Genomic DNA, 21262 nt, shown 5'->3' on the forward strand with positions numbered 1-21262 from the left:
GAGAATCAGAATCAACTAAAATGGGCATTAGCTGAAATTATCAGCAGATAATTGGAGCTTTCCCAAGCGAGATCACAGAAATCAACCCCAAATCTTTAATTGGTGCATATCTATTTATAATTAATAATTTAAATAAAAAAATCATTGAGAAATGTGAAAAAACATTACAGCAAATATGTATCCAAATATGTTATCATACTGTCAATTCACAACTTCTAGACTCAGTTTAAACAATGAAGATAATTCAGCCATCTTTACTTTTTCCCTTTTTTTTTTATTTGAACCAGATGAGATGGCATGGCTCCCACCCCTAAGTTTGACTTGTTTCTGTACAACAAAGAACTCCGACAGGCTAAAATGTCTTAGACTAAAGACATTTGTGAACATTATATTGGTTATAAATCATATAAATTTAAAGAAAAAAAAAAAGTGTACAACTCACTGTGGATGGTCAGCTCAGAGTCTTTGTTGAGCTCATAGAGGCGAAGAGCTTCTTCCAGCTCCAGCTGAGAGGACACGGTGCAGGGGTCACCTGGTGACAGAGGACACGTCGTCATTATAGACACGTCCAGTGCTCAAGAGACCGTTTAAAAAGGACAATTTAATTCATTAAAAAAAGCGTTTAACTAGAATACATTAGTATTATAAATAAACAGTAACAGGATCCTTTTAACCCAAGAGGTTCCAGAACTGCCTGATTCAAAGCACACATTTCTAAATAAAAAAACAACAAAAAAAAAAACAGATTAATAAAAATTCTATATTTCTAAACATTATGGGATGTTTCACTCCTTCACTATGTTATTAGTGTTCTTCATTAGGGTTCTTCATTACTAAGCTGCGGATGAGACAATCACAGGTTGGTGGGTCAGTGCTTCATCTCTGAGGTAGAGGAGACATGGGCTCTTCTCTTAAAGGTTTAAATGGGGTGTAACGTTCCTCAGTACTGTCCTCCTCGCTTTTCTCAAGCTAACCCTTTATGTTTTCAGCTGTCAGGCACAGCATCCTCTCAGCGGGATCATAAAGATGACATGCCAGCAAACAGAGCATGGCTAGCACAGGTGCATGAATCACGATCGCTCTGGCAGATTCTTTTTTAAAAAGCACCTTCTAAACGCTTGGAAACACTTTCCATATTGAAGAAATAAGCAAGCTGGCCAGGGTGTAACCACTGAGCTATATAATACACTGGAGTGCTGATTTTGCCGAAAAACTGAAGTCACTGGCCGCCATCTTGCTACTCTCTACTCTCACAGAATCCCACAGGATTTGGTTGCAACAACAAGCAGTTTTCTGGCTGTGTGAAAATGTTTCACAGGTAATTCTGCAGTCAGTGGATTTACTAACACTATCAACTACTAGGAAATTAGGTGCTGAAATATTTTACATGTATTCACATACATACATACATACATACATAAAGTATGTGTATATGTATATGTATACACATATGTAAATATATGTTTTTGTATATTGTTATTTATATATTTATAAATGTTAAACATATATATTTAAATGAATAAAATGCTAAATATTTCAGCACATGACTTTCTCAGTACTTGATAGTTTTAGAACATAACAAAAGTATATGACATTTGACATTTTAAAAGTCTTAAGCCACCCTGAACATGAGAAAATCCTCGTTATTCGATGCTGTAGCGCACATATTCCCTAGTTACTGGGGGGAAATAGGGAGTACCAATATGGCGGTTGGTGGCTTCAAAGCGACTCGTTCTAACAGCGGGTGATTAGCACTCCAGTGTATTATATAGCTCAGTGGGTGTAACCAGAACAGAAACGGTGACACATAGAAACTGCTCCTGTACGTTAATGTTTGACTAACTGAGTATGTGAGATTCAACAGGCGCTTTGCTTTAAATGATAATTCAGGAAATTTTTTTGTCCCTCTTTTAGGAAACAAGAGTGCAGCCAGCAATTACATACTTTACTCATCCGTTTGCGTTCCAGTGACTGCATCTAAATATTTGTTCAGCCACGAGGCAGAGGTGAACAACAGAAATGTAATTTCTCAGGTTGTGTGTTACACACGCAGCTTCTACCTGGTCGGCCTAGTTTGTTCCAGGGGCGTGACTGAAAACTAAAGGTTTCCTTATCAGACTGCTCCTGTGGTTTAAGCTGGTTAACTGGTGACGTCAGAGAGAAAGTGCAGAGCAGCAGTTGGTGTCCCGCCCCCAAAATGTCAGTCAGCTGTGGAGAGGAGACGGCAAAGAAAAGGAAAGACTGCAGCTTCGTCGAAAGGTTATTTCCGTACTTCCTTTTAAAAACAAGTTTAACAATAAATGGAGTGATATAGATCCACTTTTTCCTTCAGTTAATATTAATAGATATGGCTGGGTTACAGCTAGTAATTTTCTCAGGAATGTAAAATATCTCATAGGACCAATAAAAAAGATTTTTCATACAGAATGTTGTGTTACAGTAAATAAAAAAACAATCATGGAACGACTGCTGAGTTGAGGCTGAAAACTTCATTGCTCAAAAAGCCGTCTGGTCGCAGCGTCTTTCAGCTTATTACCAGAAAGTTGAGTGGAAGGAAAAGCTTTTGGGGAAACGGGGATCACCGTCGTCTTGGGATGAATTCAAGAGTCTGGCGGAGTCTCACAAGATGTGGACGTCCAACATGTCCAGGTCTGCAATGAATTCAGGAATGGACAAGAGGAGGAAAAAAAAAAACATCCAAGCTGGTCTGAGGAGAACGGGACCGGAGCGTTACACCCATCAGAGCAAAGTTAGCATCTTGCCCTTCCATCCAGAAAACTGGAAAAAAAAAAATCTATTCTGAAAAGTCAGAATTTTTTTTTTTAGAAAGATGCTTTTTCAAAAATGTTACTGATATTTAATGTCTGCAAAGAAAACAGGAGCAGTCATCAACGACAGGTCCGAAACTAAACAGGTGACAAAAACACTCAATCCCCCCCAACATAGCTTAGGTCTCTCCTGTGGCCCCTGGTGTAGAGGAACATGAACGTATTGTTCAGTAAGCTGATATAAAACCCATTTTTTATTGCTCTTATCCAATTTTCCTACCAGCTGTACCTTGTAACCATCAAAATTAACAGCGTGATTAATATATATTGGACTTCTTAATTCAATTAATGAAATTAAAAAAATCTAACATACTCCAATTTAATGACAGGTACCTGCATTTTGTTGCGCTCGTCTTGTAATTGATCAATTTTAGAAACATTTGGGATGATGACGACGACGACTACAGCTCACGCGGCCTAGCTGTATGAAAGTGTTATTTTAAAGAGTCGGGCAGCAGAAAAGACAGCCTGCTCTTTGCCGTTTGCTGAGGAAGGACCACCCAGCGTTGTTTATTGCCGACACACTAATGACTCCACTGATTATATGAGGGAGGCTACAAGTGGGAGTGAGTTTGAGTCTAATGAGTTCTGGCAGGCTGACCTTCTCCTGGGCTGAACCATCTGATGGCTCAATCTCTCCCTGTGACGCCATTACTGCCGCCTGACTAACAGGACCGAGCTGCACACCTCTGAGCGTAGACGGGAAGCAGCGCAGCAGTCAGACAACGAGGATGTGTGCGTCTTTATGTAAACCTGTGTTCACGTGAACGCCCGACACCGCCCGTGGTAAGCAAATTCACCCCGCTGGCCAACATAAACATCAGCCTTCATCTTTGAAGATGGATGGCAGCATGAGCTCCTGTAGATTTAAAAAATAATAAAAAAATTTAAGAGAAACGCACCTTCCTCGTCGATCCACTTCATGGTGAAGAGCTGGTCGTTGTCCATGGAGCACATGTCCCTCACCTCGCCGGACAGGCCCTCGTAAGAGATGGACGGCTCGAAATGTGTGATCATGATGTCCCTGCGGCGGGGGAAAGAAGCGAGAGTTACGTCAATAATCTGAACACAATCATGTACCTGCCATCAACAAATGCTGGCACAGACACTGCACTTAATCGCTATACATTTTTCCCCATTTCAGGGATCACAACAGCGATTTATCCGTCTCCATCTAACCCTCTTCGTCTCTCACACCGACTACCTTCATGTCCTGATGACATTATTATGAACAGGCGAGATAGAGATATATATATATATATATATATATATATATATATATATATATATATATATATATATGCTGGTTTTGATTTAAATGCCTGATACATGTAATACATAAAATTGTCAAATGATCAAAGCGTCACTTTATTGGTGAGCAAAGGGCACCCGTGTCACATGACCACAGCTCCATCTAGTATTGGCCGAGTGCAGAAGGCACTAAAGTTGGTAAGGTTTCGTACATTAGACTTTGATACAAAATTAACTTTTAGACTGATTTTAGGCGAGAATGTGGATGTAAAGCCGAAATGTCTGCCTGGTTTATCAAGATATGGCTTAGTTGTGAAATGCCCGTTATGTCAACGCTCGCTGCGCTTCATTTCATTTATTTAACTTTAATGTGTGACTATAGCGCTGGAGTTTATTTGGAAATTAATAATCTGCTTGTTTTTAATATTTATACAGAAAATATTGCCTAAAGAATACAAGCTTGAACGTAAACATGTTAATATGAGCCTTTTTTTTTTTTTTATTTAATAATTTTTATTTATTTATTTATTTATTTTTTAAACACTCTGGCCTTATAGTATAAAATAACAACGTAATTTTCCTAGATTAAGAGAATAAATTTGCTATATTAAAATTAGGATATTTTCTGACAATGCAGTCAGAAATCTGCAACGTGATTAACGATATTGTCTAAAATTACTTGTTTAAATTTAAAGTTTTTCTGATGAGAAACGAGCACAAAAAAAACGTCCCCTTTAAGTTAGATGAGCTATAAATAAAGCACACCTGTTTTATATGTCTAACAATTATCTAACAGACTCTAAACGACAGCGTCTTTCAACCATAGCGTTGGAAAAAGGTGCTAAAGCTTCAATCCCTGAATCAGAAATGATTTCTTCATGGCTGCAGGAGGGTTGGAGCCTCCCACAGTTTACAGCCTTCAGAGAGAGGCTGAGGGCGGTACCTGCAAGCTTTTACAGGTCTGCTGGCAACAGCTGTAAATCCAGGAGGCGTCAGGAACGACCCAGAATAAAATGAACAGCATCGGAAAAAAAAAAGTTGGGATATTGTGTGAAATCTGTCTTGGACCGAATGGCATGACCAGCAGGAGAAAAACGCCTTACAGCCTTTAGTGCCATCTCAAAGACGGACTCGGCTTTCCATCATGTGGAGAGCTTTAGAGTGGGACTGTAAAATCCCAACACTATTTCAAGGACATGTAGAGTCTAATGTGAGAGCAGAGTATGTAACGCCGGTAAAGGCTAAATCCATGCCAGCAGTAAGCACATAAATATACAACAGGTAGTCATTTATTGGCTTATAATCCAATTTCACATTAATGGCGAGCATGTGAAGTAACTTGTCCTGGTAATGAATCTTCCGAACAGCAGATATTAAACTGGCTGGATGGCTGGAAATCATGCAGGCAGAACAAATAAAGCACTCTGAGCAATAACACGCTGACGTTAAGAGTCGGACTAATGCTCGCCTCTCCCTGCCTCTGTTTTCTCGCCCGCTTCCTCTTTCCTGATGGTGTTAATCACCGCATGGGAGGCGGGAGGGAAAAAATTAAAGGCCGTTTTATCCCGCGCCTCTGAGAACGTCAGACAGCAGAACGTGCACCATCAGATGATCGCAAAACAAGCGTTTTTTTTTTTTTGTTACAGAAGGAAAGAAAGTCTTTTGACTGTGTCAGATGTAACCGGACCTGTTCAATAAAAGCCGTAGTTACATTTTAGCCAGCTGTCAGGCGCTTTTAACAACTTCCTCAAACTCCACGCTAACATGGGAAACAGCCAACAATGTCTGAGAAATGCACCCAGCGGCAAACAGCTTCTTTGTTTTTCCCCAAACTAACCTGGCAGGTTGTGAGGCGGAACTATAAACTAGAAAACCTAAATTTCCTTAAACACGTTTCATGCGTGTTTCGCTTAGCCAACACCGGCAAGACTCTATAGACCTGATTATATGACTTCCTGTGCTGCACGACGTTAAATCCACCATCTAAGTCCATCATCCAGTTAAACGAGAGATTCCTGAAGCAAGTTATTAAAAACATTAAAAAGCCAAATATGTGAGAAGTGTAGGGTTTTAAAACCAGTGACTCAGCGCCAACGTGTCAAACAAACTCATCGTAACTAGGGGTGGTTATTGCCAAAGAAGTCACGATTCGATTCGAATCACGATACACATGCAACGATCCGATTCTATCACGATACTTGAATTATTGCGATGTATCGCGATGCATTGCGATATTTTCACTGAACACTGTTAGAAAAAAAATACAGATATTACCAGTGGCTGACTGGCTGTGTATGATCTGGATAGTGTCTTCAATTGATGCATAACTGAAAGAAACTGAATTTATACATGGCTGTATTTATTGAAACGACTTTTGGAGGGATTGCCATGAAAACAAATATTACTGTTACTGGAGTGGACACACTGACAAAAAGTGCTTAGGATTTATAAAACTCAAAATAACAAAAACAAGGATTATCAGTGCCGTTTACATGGCCTCAGTGGTCCTTTTAAACCAATCAAGTTGTATTCCACTTGTTTTTGGCTGATGTTCTCCAACCATTCATGCAATTTTATTTATTCATTTTTTTAAATTAATAAATTGATAATTGGCGTCAAGAATCGATGCAGTAGATCGCGAAAATTTGAATTGCAATGCATCGTCATGACGATTATTGTGCACACCCCCAATCGTAACATCAATGTTTCCAGTATCACAGTCCTAATGGCGATGGATCGCTTGGATGCAATGTTTAGGGAGGATGTTATATTTCAAACGCCACGTCAACGCTCGGGATGACATGAAAAGATTCAGCCACCTGGATCGACTGACCGCCCTAGACTCCCACAACCGAAAAACTGGGGATGGAAGAAAGTCCGGAAAAGGAGGGTTGACTGTAGTTGATAGTCGTTAAAATAGTCAGCAATAGTTTTTTTCTGTTAATGTACGGCACATCAACATCTGGATCTAGAGCTTGGAGATATATCAAGATTGTAAAAATATCAAGATGTTTTTTAAAGCGATAAGACCATCGTTTATTTTGAGATGGCCTATGTTCAGGGTCAGAAATTAACACTCACCAGACGCCTAATGCGAGTTAATTTTCTGTTTGGCGAGTAAATTTTAGAGAGCTAGCTGCCACACGGCGACTAAATGTTTGTACCAAATAAATTGTGTTTTTCAATCATCTTTTGGGTGGATGCTTCTTTATGTTTCTCTGCTGTCAAGAAACGCACAAACACTCGTGACGCGAGAACGACAACAGCTACGTCGTGTCCGTTTGCTAACAACTAGCGTTTAGCTCAGGCTGATCACGTAGCGGGATTATGTGGAGATATTTAGCTGGAGTCAGTCAGAATTAATATCTTGGCCAGTAAAAAAATATGCTTGTCCGGTTGATTTTTTTACATCTACCGGCCAACTTGGCCGCTGAATCAGGAGGTAAATTTCGGACACTGCCCAAGTTGCGTTATAATGATATTTATATGCATTCCAGGAGGTTATTTTTTCTCCCGTTCTCCTATTTATGTTTGTTAATAATGTGCCTGTGAGACATTTGGGATAAAGCTTTGATTCAGAGACTCCTTTTTATAATTACCTTTCTGAAAAAAAAAACACATTGAGTATCGTATATCGGCATTCAGCCTGAAAGTATCGAGGTTATTTTAGGTCCGTATCACCCAGCCACTCACCCCTAGCTGTGATGTAGCTACAGTCCTGCTTAAAGTTGACTCTAAGATGCAGCTTTAAGTCTTTTTCCGCCTCCAACAGGTTTTCTTCCAGTATCGTTGCATATTTTGCTGTTATCAATAGTTAGTCCTTAAAGATGTTTTTTTTCTGCAATTGCTGTTAATTGGGTGTGGAAAAAACTCAGAGATCTGTTCTTGTGCTTCATGACGTTTGGCTTTAAATGCTCCAAGTCTTGCTGAGTGTTACAGCAGCAGGCCTCATCGCCGCCACCACTCTGTCTCATCCTGTACGTGGTGCGTTCAGGTTGATGTGCAGCGTCAGTTTTCCACGTAGGCCAAAAAGTGCAGTTCTGGTCTCGTCAACCCAGAGCACCTTCAGCCACGTGTTTGCCATTTCCCCTACATGACTTCTGCTTTTGGAAGGATCTGCAATTCCTTGATATTCAAAACTCATCCCAGCATCAGCCAACTGATCCTGTAACGCAGCAGCCCTCAAACTGGGGTCTACAGACCCCCGGGAGTCCGCGAACCACAGGTTGGGGCTCTGTGAAACGCATGTTGTCGGGCCTGAGGAGGCGCTGCTGAGGATTCATCGGGTTGAGCTAAGTAACACAATGAACAAATACTTAACTCTGTCCACTTCATCAAGTAAGGTAAATGCCACATCAGCTAAAATCGGGATGTTTGACACCAGTTTCACCGAGTTTGGCTTCATCGAGAACGAGGATCTAACCAAATCTCTAATTTTAGGTGTATTTATATACATTTTTAAAAACATACATAATTCCTTATGTATTTAACAGTACAAAAGGCCGTTTAAAAAAAAAAAAATACTATCAGCATGAGAAGCAGCATTTAGTTCCTATGCTCCCCTGATCTGGAACAAACTTCCAGAAAACTGTAAAAGTGCTGAAAGCCTGAGTTCCTTTAAATCAAGATTAAAAACACATTTGTTTAGGATTGCCATCAACTGTTCTAGTTAACTGAAACACCACTAGTTGTTTTTTTTTCATGTTCTATTTTCTATCTACATTTTATTCCTACCTGCTTCTATTCTGTTTTATTTTGCTATATTTTAATCATGTAAAGCACTTTGCATTGTCTTTGTACTGAATTGTGCTATATAAATAAATTTGCCTTGCCTTACCATGAGGAATCTAAAAGGGTCCTTGGAAAAATGTTACCGCTGCTAAGGAGTTCATGGCCACGAAAAGTTTGATAACCCCTGCTTTAACGGACGCTGACCTACAAACAGTACTAAAGCGACTCGTACCAAGTAAGGCGACTAAAACAGGACTGCAAGTCGAACAAATTTGGGATTTTGACGAAGAGGGAACGGCATTCCAAGCAGACGAGGTATTTCTCCACTCACCGCCGTCCCCCGAAGCTGTTAAATTAAGAGAGAAGGGGCTGGACGGGGGGGAGAAGGTAATAATTCGGACATCATGATTGCCGTCAGCAGGACTCTGTAGACCGCTCAGCTCCACATGAAGCCTTTCTTGGTGAGACGGCCTCTCAACACTTAAGACCGCTGCTCTCTGCCAATACTGCGACGCAGAAGATATGCCGAAGGATGCACCACCCGAATCACACAGCGACTGATAGTTTCCAGGACCAAGCCATGCAGAAGAGATCGCCCTTTTACTCAGTGGGCTTCAGATATCCTGTTCCTCAGACTGAAACAAAAACTCTGCTAGTCTGGACCGCCGGATGCTGCGGTCTCTAGGTAACGCGGCTCACCTCCAGAGTTAAACAAGTGGACACTAAGTGGAGCCAAAAAAAAAAAAAAAAAAAACAACAACAGCGCCAGCCAGAAACAATCCACGCAGTCATGCGGACAAGGTCGCTCCTGAGAAAAACAGCATTTCCTGCTGCTTCACAGCACAAACCGTTCACTTTGGTCACCACTGAGAATTATCCATACAGCTAAACTGGTTGTAAAAAAGGACATTTAACACAACCGCAGCGCATTTATTAACAAATAAACAAAAAGTAACTGAGGGAAAGAGTTCAATATTGAACTAAACAAAAAGTGAAGGACTCAGTCTCAGGAAATAAGCAATTTCGTGTTCAGTTCTTATCGAAAGCCTTTTAAAGAGCGCGTTTCGCTCCATTTAGAGTAAGTGCTGCTGAGGCAATCAGCACTAAAAGTGTTTGAGCCGTTCATTTCTGCTTAAGGAAAGACTGAATCCAACTCAATCTGCGCTACTCTGTCAGCTGGGAACGTGGTCCTCCCAAACCCATGGCAGGAAAAACAACCGACAGGCGAGAGATGAGCTCAAAAACAAAGCTGTAAACCCGCCGAATACTCCTACACCGCGCGCCTGAGCGCCCCAGGAAACACTGCTGTGTTATTGGCTGACGGACGGCTGCGCCACTCTGAATCAACGCTTGAAGGGTCGTTCAGAAACAAGCTATATGACGAGGAACACTTTTTTATATTTAAACAAAGCAGCGCCTTTAGGCACCGATGCAAACAGGAGTGTTTGACGAAGAGCAACTTCCTCAATAAGAGGAAACCGAGTTGCTCCATCAGGCTGGAGTAATCCCTGGAAGCTGCTCCGTGAAGGAACCTTAACGTTGAGCAGATGCGTGAAGGGAGGCCATTTGAAAGAAGCAAAAAAAAGGTAAATTGTTTTAAGACATAAATGATCTTAGAACAATTGAGGGGCGAAGAGCGGCTGAAACGTGGGCTCACAACAAACGCGACGGATGGAGCGGGCGTCTACGGGACATTAACTCGCCGCATTACATGAAGTGTTTCCCTGAGAAATGGGGATTACCTTTGAGGCGCGGAGGCTTCTGAAGGGCTGCCAGGAGCAATAAATAAACAGACAGAAACAACCAACAGTGTTCTGCAAACAGACGAGCACGTGCTGCTGACTCCAGCCGTGCAAAGGCCCCGAAACGGATGTTAAAAGGCGGCAGCCACGGCGAACGCTCGCTCCACTAAAGAGTTAAAACAGCCGAGCGGGCGATAACGGACCCTTATTAGCTTCTGATACACACAAACATTTATTACTCTCATAGTAATAAGCAAAAACTTGCTTTCTTGCCTGCGGCTGTGGTTATAGATGCATCTGTAACAGCATAGCGGATCATATGTTGTTTCCTTAGACGTGCACACAGGTGTGACGCCCCATAAAGCAAGCAACAGCTTAGAGGCTGAAGTCTAAAACAATACAAAAAATTGATTATTTTTGTCTGAACTGCAAAACAAATCATTAATATTTTGCCGTATTTTTCACTTGCTTATTCGACAAATACGAGCATTATCAACAAGATAGAAAGGTTTTGTATCAGCGTATGGATTTATGGACAAAAAGAAGCAGCTGGTCGTCGCTCTTTCCCCTCATGAGCGTTCTGCGTGGATCTGCCGCCATCAGCGCCGGGTTCTAGTCAGACGGTCTTTATGAGAGCGAACAGAGACGGCTGCCAGGAGACAAACGAATGAACTCAGAGAAAACACCCGTAGTACATTTAGGCCCTAAAATCATTTATATTCAACTAAGGATTTTATTTCTGATCGGGTGTGTCAGGTGTTTGATTCCTGACCTCATTCCCCCCCCCCCCGCTGATAACTGTGACAAAGCTACTAGTTCCATGAAAATAAAAAAATAAAAAGCTAAAAAAAGTGATTTATTCCTTACTCAACCAATGGAAATATCTTTATTTTTGCAGCAGCTAACCTCCTCTAACAGCTGACCAGCTTTTTTGCAGGTCTTCGCTGGTATTTTGACGATTTATCTTTGGTGATGAGCTATTTAAGCTTGAAGGCCTCCTAACCATGACCCTAATTTCTAGCTTCCTTAGACTCTCTATTAGATTCAATTTGGGATTCTGGCAAGGCCACTCCAAAATGTTAAAACTATGACCTGACAAAAGAAAACACGTTGCTTAAAAATAATTTAAAAAAAAAATAAATCTGCAAGGCATACAGATGATTTGGGGCTTAGCTGAATAAATAAAATGTGATATTAATGCACAGGACAGTCACTGAAACACACCAATTTGTTCATTTCAGGTCTGAAGAGGTTAGTTATTGTCTTTAACAATATAAAATAAAAAAAAACTACAAAGTTCTGGCAGATTTTAAATGGGCCAAATGTCTCTTGGCATGCTCCACATTTCCACACGCCCGGGGGAAACAGTATTTGCAATCTAAGCGTTGTTCTTTTGTTGCGCTGTTCGGGCTGCAAACTGCATGTTCCCCTTTGCTAGCTTTAGCCGTTCTCTGAGCAAAATAAGCAACGTTCTTCACCGTTGCTTTAGTCTTCTTCTCAAAGGATGCGTTTTTATCTGCGTTAAAGGTTTCAATTTCGTACAAAACGAGCTCACCATATTTATCTAATGAAGGCCTAAGGATCACGATAACAGCACTGGCTGAATATCTTAAGATCATAATTGGAGTCAAGAATCTTTATGGGATAATCAGTTTATAACTTGGTCTGAAATTACCCGGATATTTTGTCATACGTGGTTTTTTTTTCCTCCGTCTCTCTTTTTTTTTTTTTTACTTTGTAGCTTTTTGTCTACCTGCAAAACAACATTTCTGCTGAAAAAAGGGAGATTATTCAAAAAACTTTTAGAGCCAAATATAAATAATAAAAAAAAAACTGTTTTAATTGTCCCGAGTCCTACCAGGTTCCTGATACCAATGTTTTAAAGCAGAATTACAGCCTCAAAACCACAAACATGTTCACATCATACCTGAACTGCAGTTTAAAGTCGCTTTCATTAAAAGCTTTGGAAAAATCACGGATGCTGTGCACTGCTGGTCAGCCGTCTGAAACAAAGCTACTGCATTTTTGCTGTGCTTAGAAAAATAAGGAGAATTTCTGTCTCTGGAAAAGTTTTCGGTCTCAAGAATCTCCAACACTCCCGATGTGTGCTCTGAACTAGCGTCCGCCACCACTCCTATTAAGCAACGTTGTTTTAAAACTACAGCTGACAAGCTATCAGACTGCTACAAACGGCTAGCTAACGTCGAATTCAGCAGGTGTGTATTAGGGGCTGCACAATTAATCTCATTTGCAATATGATCGCAATTTTAAAGAACACAATTTCCAAATTGTAGAGTTCTTTTAGGTCCTTTAGGTGTTGATAATATGTTTATAGTGGGTTTGCCTCCACATGGAAGGGAAGCAAGTTGCAGCAGTGAGATAATGTGATTTTATTACTTGTTTTAGAGTTTATATAATCATAATTTTTACCAGAAACTCCTCAGGAATCTCACCAGAGCATTAAGTACCGGTCAAACTGTTTAATACATAGTTTTCTTGAATAAGAATATTCTGATTAATAAAAACACTTACATTTTTTGTTTTAAATAGACCTTGTATACAAAAATGTATATCTACAGGCCATTTTTGTTGCTTGTGGTTAATGCAGAGAAAAGCCTACATTAAATTGCAGTTATGATTGAAATATATCACAGTTTTGATTTTTGGTAAAAAAAAAATAAAAAAATCCTACAGCCCTCGTGTTTCTACCAGATTTTTTTGCTTAAGCTCGCCTAGAAAAGTCAAAAGGAATGCAATAATAAGAAATGTATGCGATAACCAATGTTATTTTGAATAATAGGGGGTTTTCAGCTGACGTCACGCTCACGTGACTACTCAGCGCGTCCGCCATATTGGGTGGCAGTCGTTTCGCACTGTTGACCTGCATTGTATGACGCCTTAGGCAGTATTGGAAGTGAACAATGGGGAAAACGTGTTTAATGGTTGGTTGCACGGCCCGTGGAGGTGGAGATCAACGCTTTCTATCGCCTACCAGCCGTAATAGTGAATCAGTGTGAAAAAAAAAAAAACAGCTGTCTGAACAACGCCGTCACCTATGGCTGACACGGATATCCAGGTCCGATTTGGACGGTGTTAAGCTGGAATACGCCAGAGTCTGCGGTGCTCACTTTGTCACAGGTAATTAACTGTTAAGTATTTAAAACATATAAGAAGAATATATTAATAATAGGGCTTGGGCGTTATGACTTATTACTTTCCGCGGCTGTCATGTTGACTGCCTCCGCCGCCTCTACTGCCTATTACTACCGCATACTGTACTCCCTCTCTCAGCCGTGTTTTAATTTGGAAGAGTCGGCTCGCTTGGATCGCGGTTGTAAGTCGACCGATCATAACTTTCCACAGTATCCCGATGTCAATGAGAGTGTGTTCTAAACGTTTGAAACACATAGCAGCAAGTTAAAAGTACATTAAATGAGTGAGTGGTTGTTAGCGCTAACGGTTAGCATGTGCCAGAGCCCGTCTGAGCGCAGCTTACCTTTGAACGACTTACTGTGTTCCCACTGTTTGCTGGCTTTATGATCTGCAGCTCCTACCGGCGCCAATACGGTAAATGCACTGGTCATTGTTCTGCCTAAATAATTAAAGCCGCGAGCGGCGTCGATCGGCCCTGCAGCCAAGCGCCTTCGCGCACCGCCCGCCGCCGGCCGCCAGCCACCGCAGAAGCATGCGACACATTTGCGTCGGATTGTTTACATTTTTACCATCTTATTAAAACTCACCCGTCCACGTATGATGGCGATTTCCTTGATGTACATAACCAGATGTGAACTGGTTGTGAGCCTCTAGACCCTTGTAAGCTCTCATTTCCTCAAGAGTGTGCAGAGGGTTTTCACCGAACACCAGGTAATGCATCTGGATTACGGCTAAACAAGGCACCGTGGAGGGCATACGGGTCCATATGGTCGATCACGGAACATTTCCTCAGGTATACGTCCTTATCTGGTCGCTCTAGCGTGCTGGCGTACTTATCCATTCGCGATACGATAATACGTGTAAGACAACTAGAGATAAGGAAGTGTGCCACCCAATATGGCGGACCGGAAGTTGGCCAGTGACGTCAGTGAAAACACCCTATTGTTCCTTCTCCGTTTTAAATAAAAGCAAATAGATCACCTTAATTCAAAATCATTAACGGTCTCTCCAAGTTATGTTGTGAAAATGTCCCACTAACCACCCCGTGGCTGACATATACGATTTTTATCTCAATATGTTTTTCTTTTCATAAAGTAATTACAAAAAAGGCGTCTCTGAATCAAAGCTTTATCTCACAGGCACATTTTTTAACAAACAGCTGTGGATAAATATGAAAAAAAAAAAACAGCCGAAAAATTAAAACGCAACGTAGACCATCTTGATATAAAGCATATCTTTTATCTCTGTTTAAGTCCTAATATCGTTGCAACTATCTGTCAGTTATGTCTGTGTTGGGAAGTTTTTTCCACGCCACTCATGACTGTTTCTGACCATTTGACTATCAAACTTGGGTTTTATTTTGAAGCGTGGAAATCTCAGCTTCTGACTAAATGTAATGCATAATTAAAACCGCATTCTGGTTTGTGGATCTGGCAATACCGGTGGTTCTTTTCCACTATGACAAAAAAAAAAAAAAAAAAAATTAATTAAAAAGAAAAAAACACGGAAATGGAAAGTGGCCGTCATCAAATGTTTCGGACCGACTGGTGTAGCACATGACCCGGATGCTCGAGAGGAATGTGATCTGAACATCTGCATTTTGCTTTTAATGCATCCAGACAAGTACTGTGTTCTCGGCTATGACCGTTGCGGAGAACATGGCTGAGATTCCTCAACAGCGACGTCATTAAAAAAAAAAAAAATACCCGAGATTCCTCCCAACTATCAGCACACATTCCTTAGGCGTGTCAAACACCCAGAGAGGAACACAAAAGGTCCGGCTGACTCGCAGGACATGTTTTTCAAGCCATCTCTCTGCAGATCGTCTCTATCAGACTATCTGACAGACGCATCAGAGCTGGGAGGATCTCTAAGGAACTATGCGATCAAAAAGTTCACGTAAAGATAACAGTTTAACGCCGTTTAAATAAAGCAATCGCTGACGGTCGTTTAGCTCTTTAACTGAGGCCAAAATATGTAAGTGGTGCTACTTTTGGGCTAGAAAATGTTGTTTGCTTTACTTCAGCTGTATAATTAGGGATGTAACAATCAGCAAATATCCAGGAGGCATTTATGCTCCAATGATCTTGACTGATGATCACAACACTGACAACACCAACCCTTCAAAATTACCGGTCGCAATTAAGGGATTCCTATCAATCTTTAACGAAAACACACCTAGAAGACATTTGTCTATTTTTTTGCTATTCATCCTCCAGCAACATAATCAGAGATTCTATGTTGTTGATGTTTTGGTTCGACTTGCCTGAACACGAGCTAGATTTCTTTGAATCGACCAAACAGTCTGCAACAGTTTAAAGTCCGGACCACACGTTGACAATATAGCGTTGGACCGCGTATGACGATAAGCATTAACCGATTATTTAAGCACCATGCGTTCAGGCTCTCTGCTCCCGAATAGATCTGGTGATATTTGAGGCGGTACAGCCAAGTTGTCGGACAGAGACAACTTTTCCGATAAGCCCCCATGTGTTTGAAATGTGTTTTTCAGTAGCAGGATGCGTTATTCGTGGTCTGTGTTCGCTAAGAACCCAAAGCAGCAGGACACTTTTGAGTCTTTAATCATATTCCGGCATTCACAAATATTATTGCATGTTTTTTTCTAATTTCGCACAGCGGTATCTTCCAGTATCACAGTCAACAGCCTTACTACAAAACAAATAGCTAACATTTATTCCTGCCATTATAAGGCAGAACATTGTTGTCTTTATTAAAAAGGGGCCTAGTCACGTACGATAGCTTTGTACGCCAGTAGCTCATTCTGGTTTTCCAATTAAACTATGCCAGCCTGTTTGCTTGTTATACGTTACTTCTGTGTTTTACACGTTGCTTTTACTCTACTTGTTAGTAAACAAATCACTTTTTGTGTATATCAATGTTTATGTCTGTTGATCAGACGGAGCCCGCTGCAAAATTCTTCTCAGGCTCAAAAAGGACTAAGTAAACACCATCAGACGAACACTTGCACTGCAAAAACAGAACTAGAAATAAGTACAATTTTCTTGAAATGAGTGTACTTGTCCTTGATTTGAGCAGGTAAATAAGATAACCCTGCCAATGGAAAGAGTCATTTTACCCCCAAAATAAGATAATTAGACATCCTGCACTTAAAATAAATTGATGGAGATGAGTTCTTCCTATTTTAAGTGGAAAAATCTTATTCCATTGGCAGATTATCTTATTTACCTGCTCAAATAAAGTACAAATACACTCTTTTTTTAAAAAAAATTTTAACCTATTGTTAGTTCTGTTTTTGCAGTGTGCGGTATATTGTTTTACTTAAAGATTAATATATTATGTTTTTGCGTTTTCTTTTAACTGTCAAACTATGTGACTGAGGCCCTTTATGGTTTGTATTGCTTTTTTCAAACTAAATGTATCATATGACGGCTCTGCTAACACACTGAACATACTAACATAGTACTTTTAGGTTATAGAAATGTGGATTTGTGATTATCCCTTTAATACAATTAATTGTACACAGAGTCTTTGGAACCAATATGAGTAAAAATAACAAGATCAGTCTAAGTGAAAACATCACTCCAACACATGTAATTAGGTAGATTAAAGCAACGATATAGATGTTCAAGAAACCTGAAGATAATAATGGGCTGATGTGCCCGAAACAGCACATCAAACTCTATAAACCTACTCTGCTTTATCTGGATTTAGTTTCTGAGCTCATACAAACTGACTTTATTCCACCTGGCCAATACTTGAAGGCACGCTGGCTGTAAAGCAGCGAGCAGGGCTTCAACAACAAGCCAGACCCGTATCAATCTCAGCTGAAGACTAACCAACTTCGGTTAGCATCTGTTAGCATAGCCGCGCTGCCTCTGTGGCTCCAAAGCTTCCAAACCGCGTTAAAAACAAGAGACGTTTCCACTCGGCTGAAGCCCCGTGGACGTCTTAGCGTCCGGCTGACACATTCCCGACATTCCCCAGAGGAACTGGCCACAGGACGACGGGACGTCTGGACACTTTCAGCCGCCCAAAGTTTACCGAAACCCTCTGGTAGATGACCAAACGTTAGCCAGCCGTTAGCACCCTCGGCTAATGCTAACCAACTGATTAGCTTCCCAAAGTGTAAAACTTTCCGCACTTGAGTTTCGCACACTTAGGCCGCAGACACGGCGGATAACAGACCGAGTTCTTACCCTTTATAATAAGCCTTGACCCGGACTTGGTGGGAATTCTCCCCGGGGTGGGACATGGTGCTGTCCCGCAACGTCGGCATCATAAGCTCCGCCGCGGACACTCAGAGTCGCCGATGCCTCCCTTCCCTCTTCAGCGGTGCGCGTGAACACCACGCCCCGAAACGCTGTGATTCAGCGGTCCCCCCCCACCCCCGACCAAAACTAAATTAATAATTACTCCCAGTGAGACGGAGGAGGGAAAAAAAAACGGGGGTTCCGGCCTCCCTCGGACAAATTAAATGAACCTGTAAAGTAAAGGAAAACTTGCGGGTCCACTAAACAACTCCCTACCGCAAAGGCCTAGCGACGGACTGAACCAACGCAGGAATGTTCGGGGAGGCGCACAACCTGCTTGAACGCACAAACGGATGCGACATAAATATATAATTTAGAAACCTACTAAAGATTTATGTTAAATAAAATCTTAAATAAAACCTAATAGATAACCTTTATCGGGGAAATAAAAAAAACACTAGTATCGTTTTAGCATCATCCCGACTGTACCAACTCCAGCTCTCAGCCGCACAGTGCTGCCTTCGGGTTCAACGCAGAAGCTCGGAAATAGTTAAATCCTCGAAGAGACGTTCTTCTTTCTGGTTCTCTGGCACGGAAATAATAACAACAACAAAGACGTATGCTATTTTAAGTTTGATCGTAAAAGCTGCTTGATAAATTTAGGGTTGCTTTGTTAAAACGAAGATAAGCGGAAATGGGAGTAAACCTTGGCATGAATAAAAAATACATTGATGATACTAGAAATATGTTTCTTTTACGAAATGCTGACTGGTCATATTTTATCATTTTATTTCAAAGATAATCTTTATGAAATCGGCATAATAGAAATTATAACGCTAAATGAACAAAAAAAAAAAACATTCCTCAAAACCCTTAAGTTGTAAAAAGGTTTGTTAGTACCATTACGCAAAATCTCAATATTTTAATATGGTAAAAAGATAACAGTAATAATAATTGCAGTATAAAAAAGCAAACAAATATGTTTTTCAGGAGCTGACCGGCCTGTAGTCACAGTTTGCATCCATAGTAGTTAAGATGTTACGGAGAGCACTTGAACGCCGCATAGGTTGAAACTCCTTGCAGCAGCTGGAATCCAACATTTATAAAAGATTTTAACACAGCTTCTTAGATTAATCAAGAATAAAGAGTCTTTATTGTCATTATGTGACCATAATAACTTTTTTTGGGGGGCCCGGCTCTGAGTTCATATAACACACAGACAGAAATGTCCAATTTGAGTGTACCAAGCACCGCTTCCTGGGAAGCTAGAAAGTGTGCAAATAGTCCTTAGAGTCTGCTAAAATTTTAATGTTCTAGTCAAAAAAAAAGTTTCCAGATCAATATGAACATACTGTGCAATTATACAAATCTACCAGATTAACACTTCATGAGAAGTAGAACATTTTAAAATGTTAAAAACTAAATGTTTAAGTAAAAAAAAAAACCTGTACGTTATGCATGGATGTCCAAACAAATGCTTCACGGGAAACTAAAACATGTGCAAATAGTCTTTAGCATCTGATAAGATTTAGATGTTTAAGCCAAAACAGATGGAGGTGGGCAGCAGAAAAGGACCATAAGCCCTTATGGTCCTTTTCTGCTGCCCACCTCCAGTGTTCCCACATTTATTACAGCGTGGAACACTGTAATAAATGTTGCAACGGTAACTGTAAAAAGAATAAATAAAAATTAAAGATAATTTATTAATGTTGGGATGTTCTTCCCTGTGATAAACAAACGTGCTCAAATTAAAGGCTGGATTTCTCTCTGATTCTCAACGCGAGGTTATGGGAAAACAACAAAAGACCAGTTTATTATTTCTGACCATTACCAGGGGTGCCAGTGAGTGTGGAGGGCTGTAAAAACAAAGCACTGTTTCTTTCAGGTGGTAATTAGTTAGCACACAGCTGATGGTTTAGGAGTTTACTCAGATTTGTTGACTCAAAACACAATTGGAGAAAGTGAGGCATGGAGCGTTGACTCATGACCTGTCAGGTCAAAACAAAAAGACAAAAACAGAGAACCGCTATCAGTGTTGGTGAAATACGTCATCCACTCGCAGTCTTCCTCAAAAACCTTCATCCAGGCATCAGGGAGTTTTTAAGACTCTCAGACTGTCTCTGTCTCTATCTGTCTCCGGCTCCTTCTTGCAGGAAAATGAAACACCTAAAGCTGCATGACTCATGAGTTGGAGTGTCACGCCACATGTGGCTGAGGCAGCAATGCGTGGTGCCTGCGTACGTTTTTTACTCTTTCTCACTCAGAGTCATTGTTCAGTGCACAAGAGGCTCGCTGTGCTGGAAGCTGGTCGTTAGGGCCGCAGGCCGTGACAGCCCAGCGGAGTCTGCCGGGTCTCCACAGAACATTTTCTCATGCTGGTCGGTTTGTAGCATCGGTCCGAAGGGAAGAAGGAGCTGAGCTTTCAGTCTGTGAAGTTCTTGTTATTGTTTGTTTTAAGTTTAATCTCACTGACAGACACATTTTTTGTCTATTTCGTGCATGCAAAGGTCTTTTTAAAATGAAATTTAGGAAAAATAAGTGTCAAGCGATCCAAGAGAAAGCAAAGTTATCTGAGGGTAAAGATAAGAACAAAGTGGGGCTCTTTTATGGCAAAGAATCCTGGATCCCCAACAATGTTATTGGTGAATGAAAGGCTGACTGAATGATTGCATTTCAGGTGGAAAACAACAATTAAAGAACTGGGAAAGAAAAATTTATTAAAAGCTCATCTAAAGCAGGATAAACACCTTTCCACCTCTTTTTTATATATAGATAACCTCCTCTTAATATTCTGTCTTGCAACATGGTGATAGAATATGTGTTCACATGTACAAATAACTATTGAACTATTTACATATAAATTGGAAATAAATGTGTTGTTAAAAGACCAGAAGGGATTTTAACCTTTTTTACTTTTTCTCCTCAGACAAACGTAAGTCCTGTGCAAGTTTATCGGTTTTAACACAAAGGTTAGCAGCTCTGGTCTTCCACTCTTGTTGTTTTATTAAAGCAGTGATCAGTCGTCCATTTATTTAAAAAATGGTTTTGAGATAGATTGCTTAGAACAAAGAAAATTGTTTCATTGAGGATCTATTCATTGAATTGATTTCATCATGACTTCATATTTCAATTTAATATCAGCTAACTTATGCATTGAATCAAAAATGCCAAAAAACAAACAAAACAAAAACATTATTGTCTATAACTACTATAAGCAATAAAAATCAAAATGTTTTGCTCTTCTTTTGTTTTTATTGTTAATTTAACATCTGTATTTAAGTTAGATATAAATATTCTATTATTTTGTTATTATTTTAAATACCTC

At 40.4% G+C, this 21262-nt stretch overlaps 1 protein-coding gene across 1 annotated transcript in view; it reads right to left on the reverse strand.

Moving 5' to 3' along the window:
* The window catches only part of prkci (protein kinase C, iota), a 47007-nt gene extending 28758 nt beyond the window's left edge, over window positions 1-18249 (reverse strand). Inside the window, exons 1-3 of the mRNA XM_012869514.3 lie at window positions 17884-18249; window positions 3731-3852; window positions 443-532 (exon numbers count right to left, since the gene is read on the reverse strand). Of these exons, the coding sequence (XP_012724968.2) occupies window positions 443-532; window positions 3731-3852; window positions 17884-17966 (295 nt within the window). The 5' untranslated portion in view covers window positions 17967-18249. The remainder of the gene's footprint in view (window positions 1-442; window positions 533-3730; window positions 3853-17883) is intronic.
* Window positions 18250-21262: the final 3013 nt, after the last annotated feature.

Source organism: Fundulus heteroclitus, chromosome 6, assembly GCF_011125445.2.
Source record: "Fundulus heteroclitus isolate FHET01 chromosome 6, MU-UCD_Fhet_4.1, whole genome shotgun sequence".
NCBI lineage: Eukaryota > Metazoa > Chordata > Actinopteri > Cyprinodontiformes > Fundulidae > Fundulus > Fundulus heteroclitus.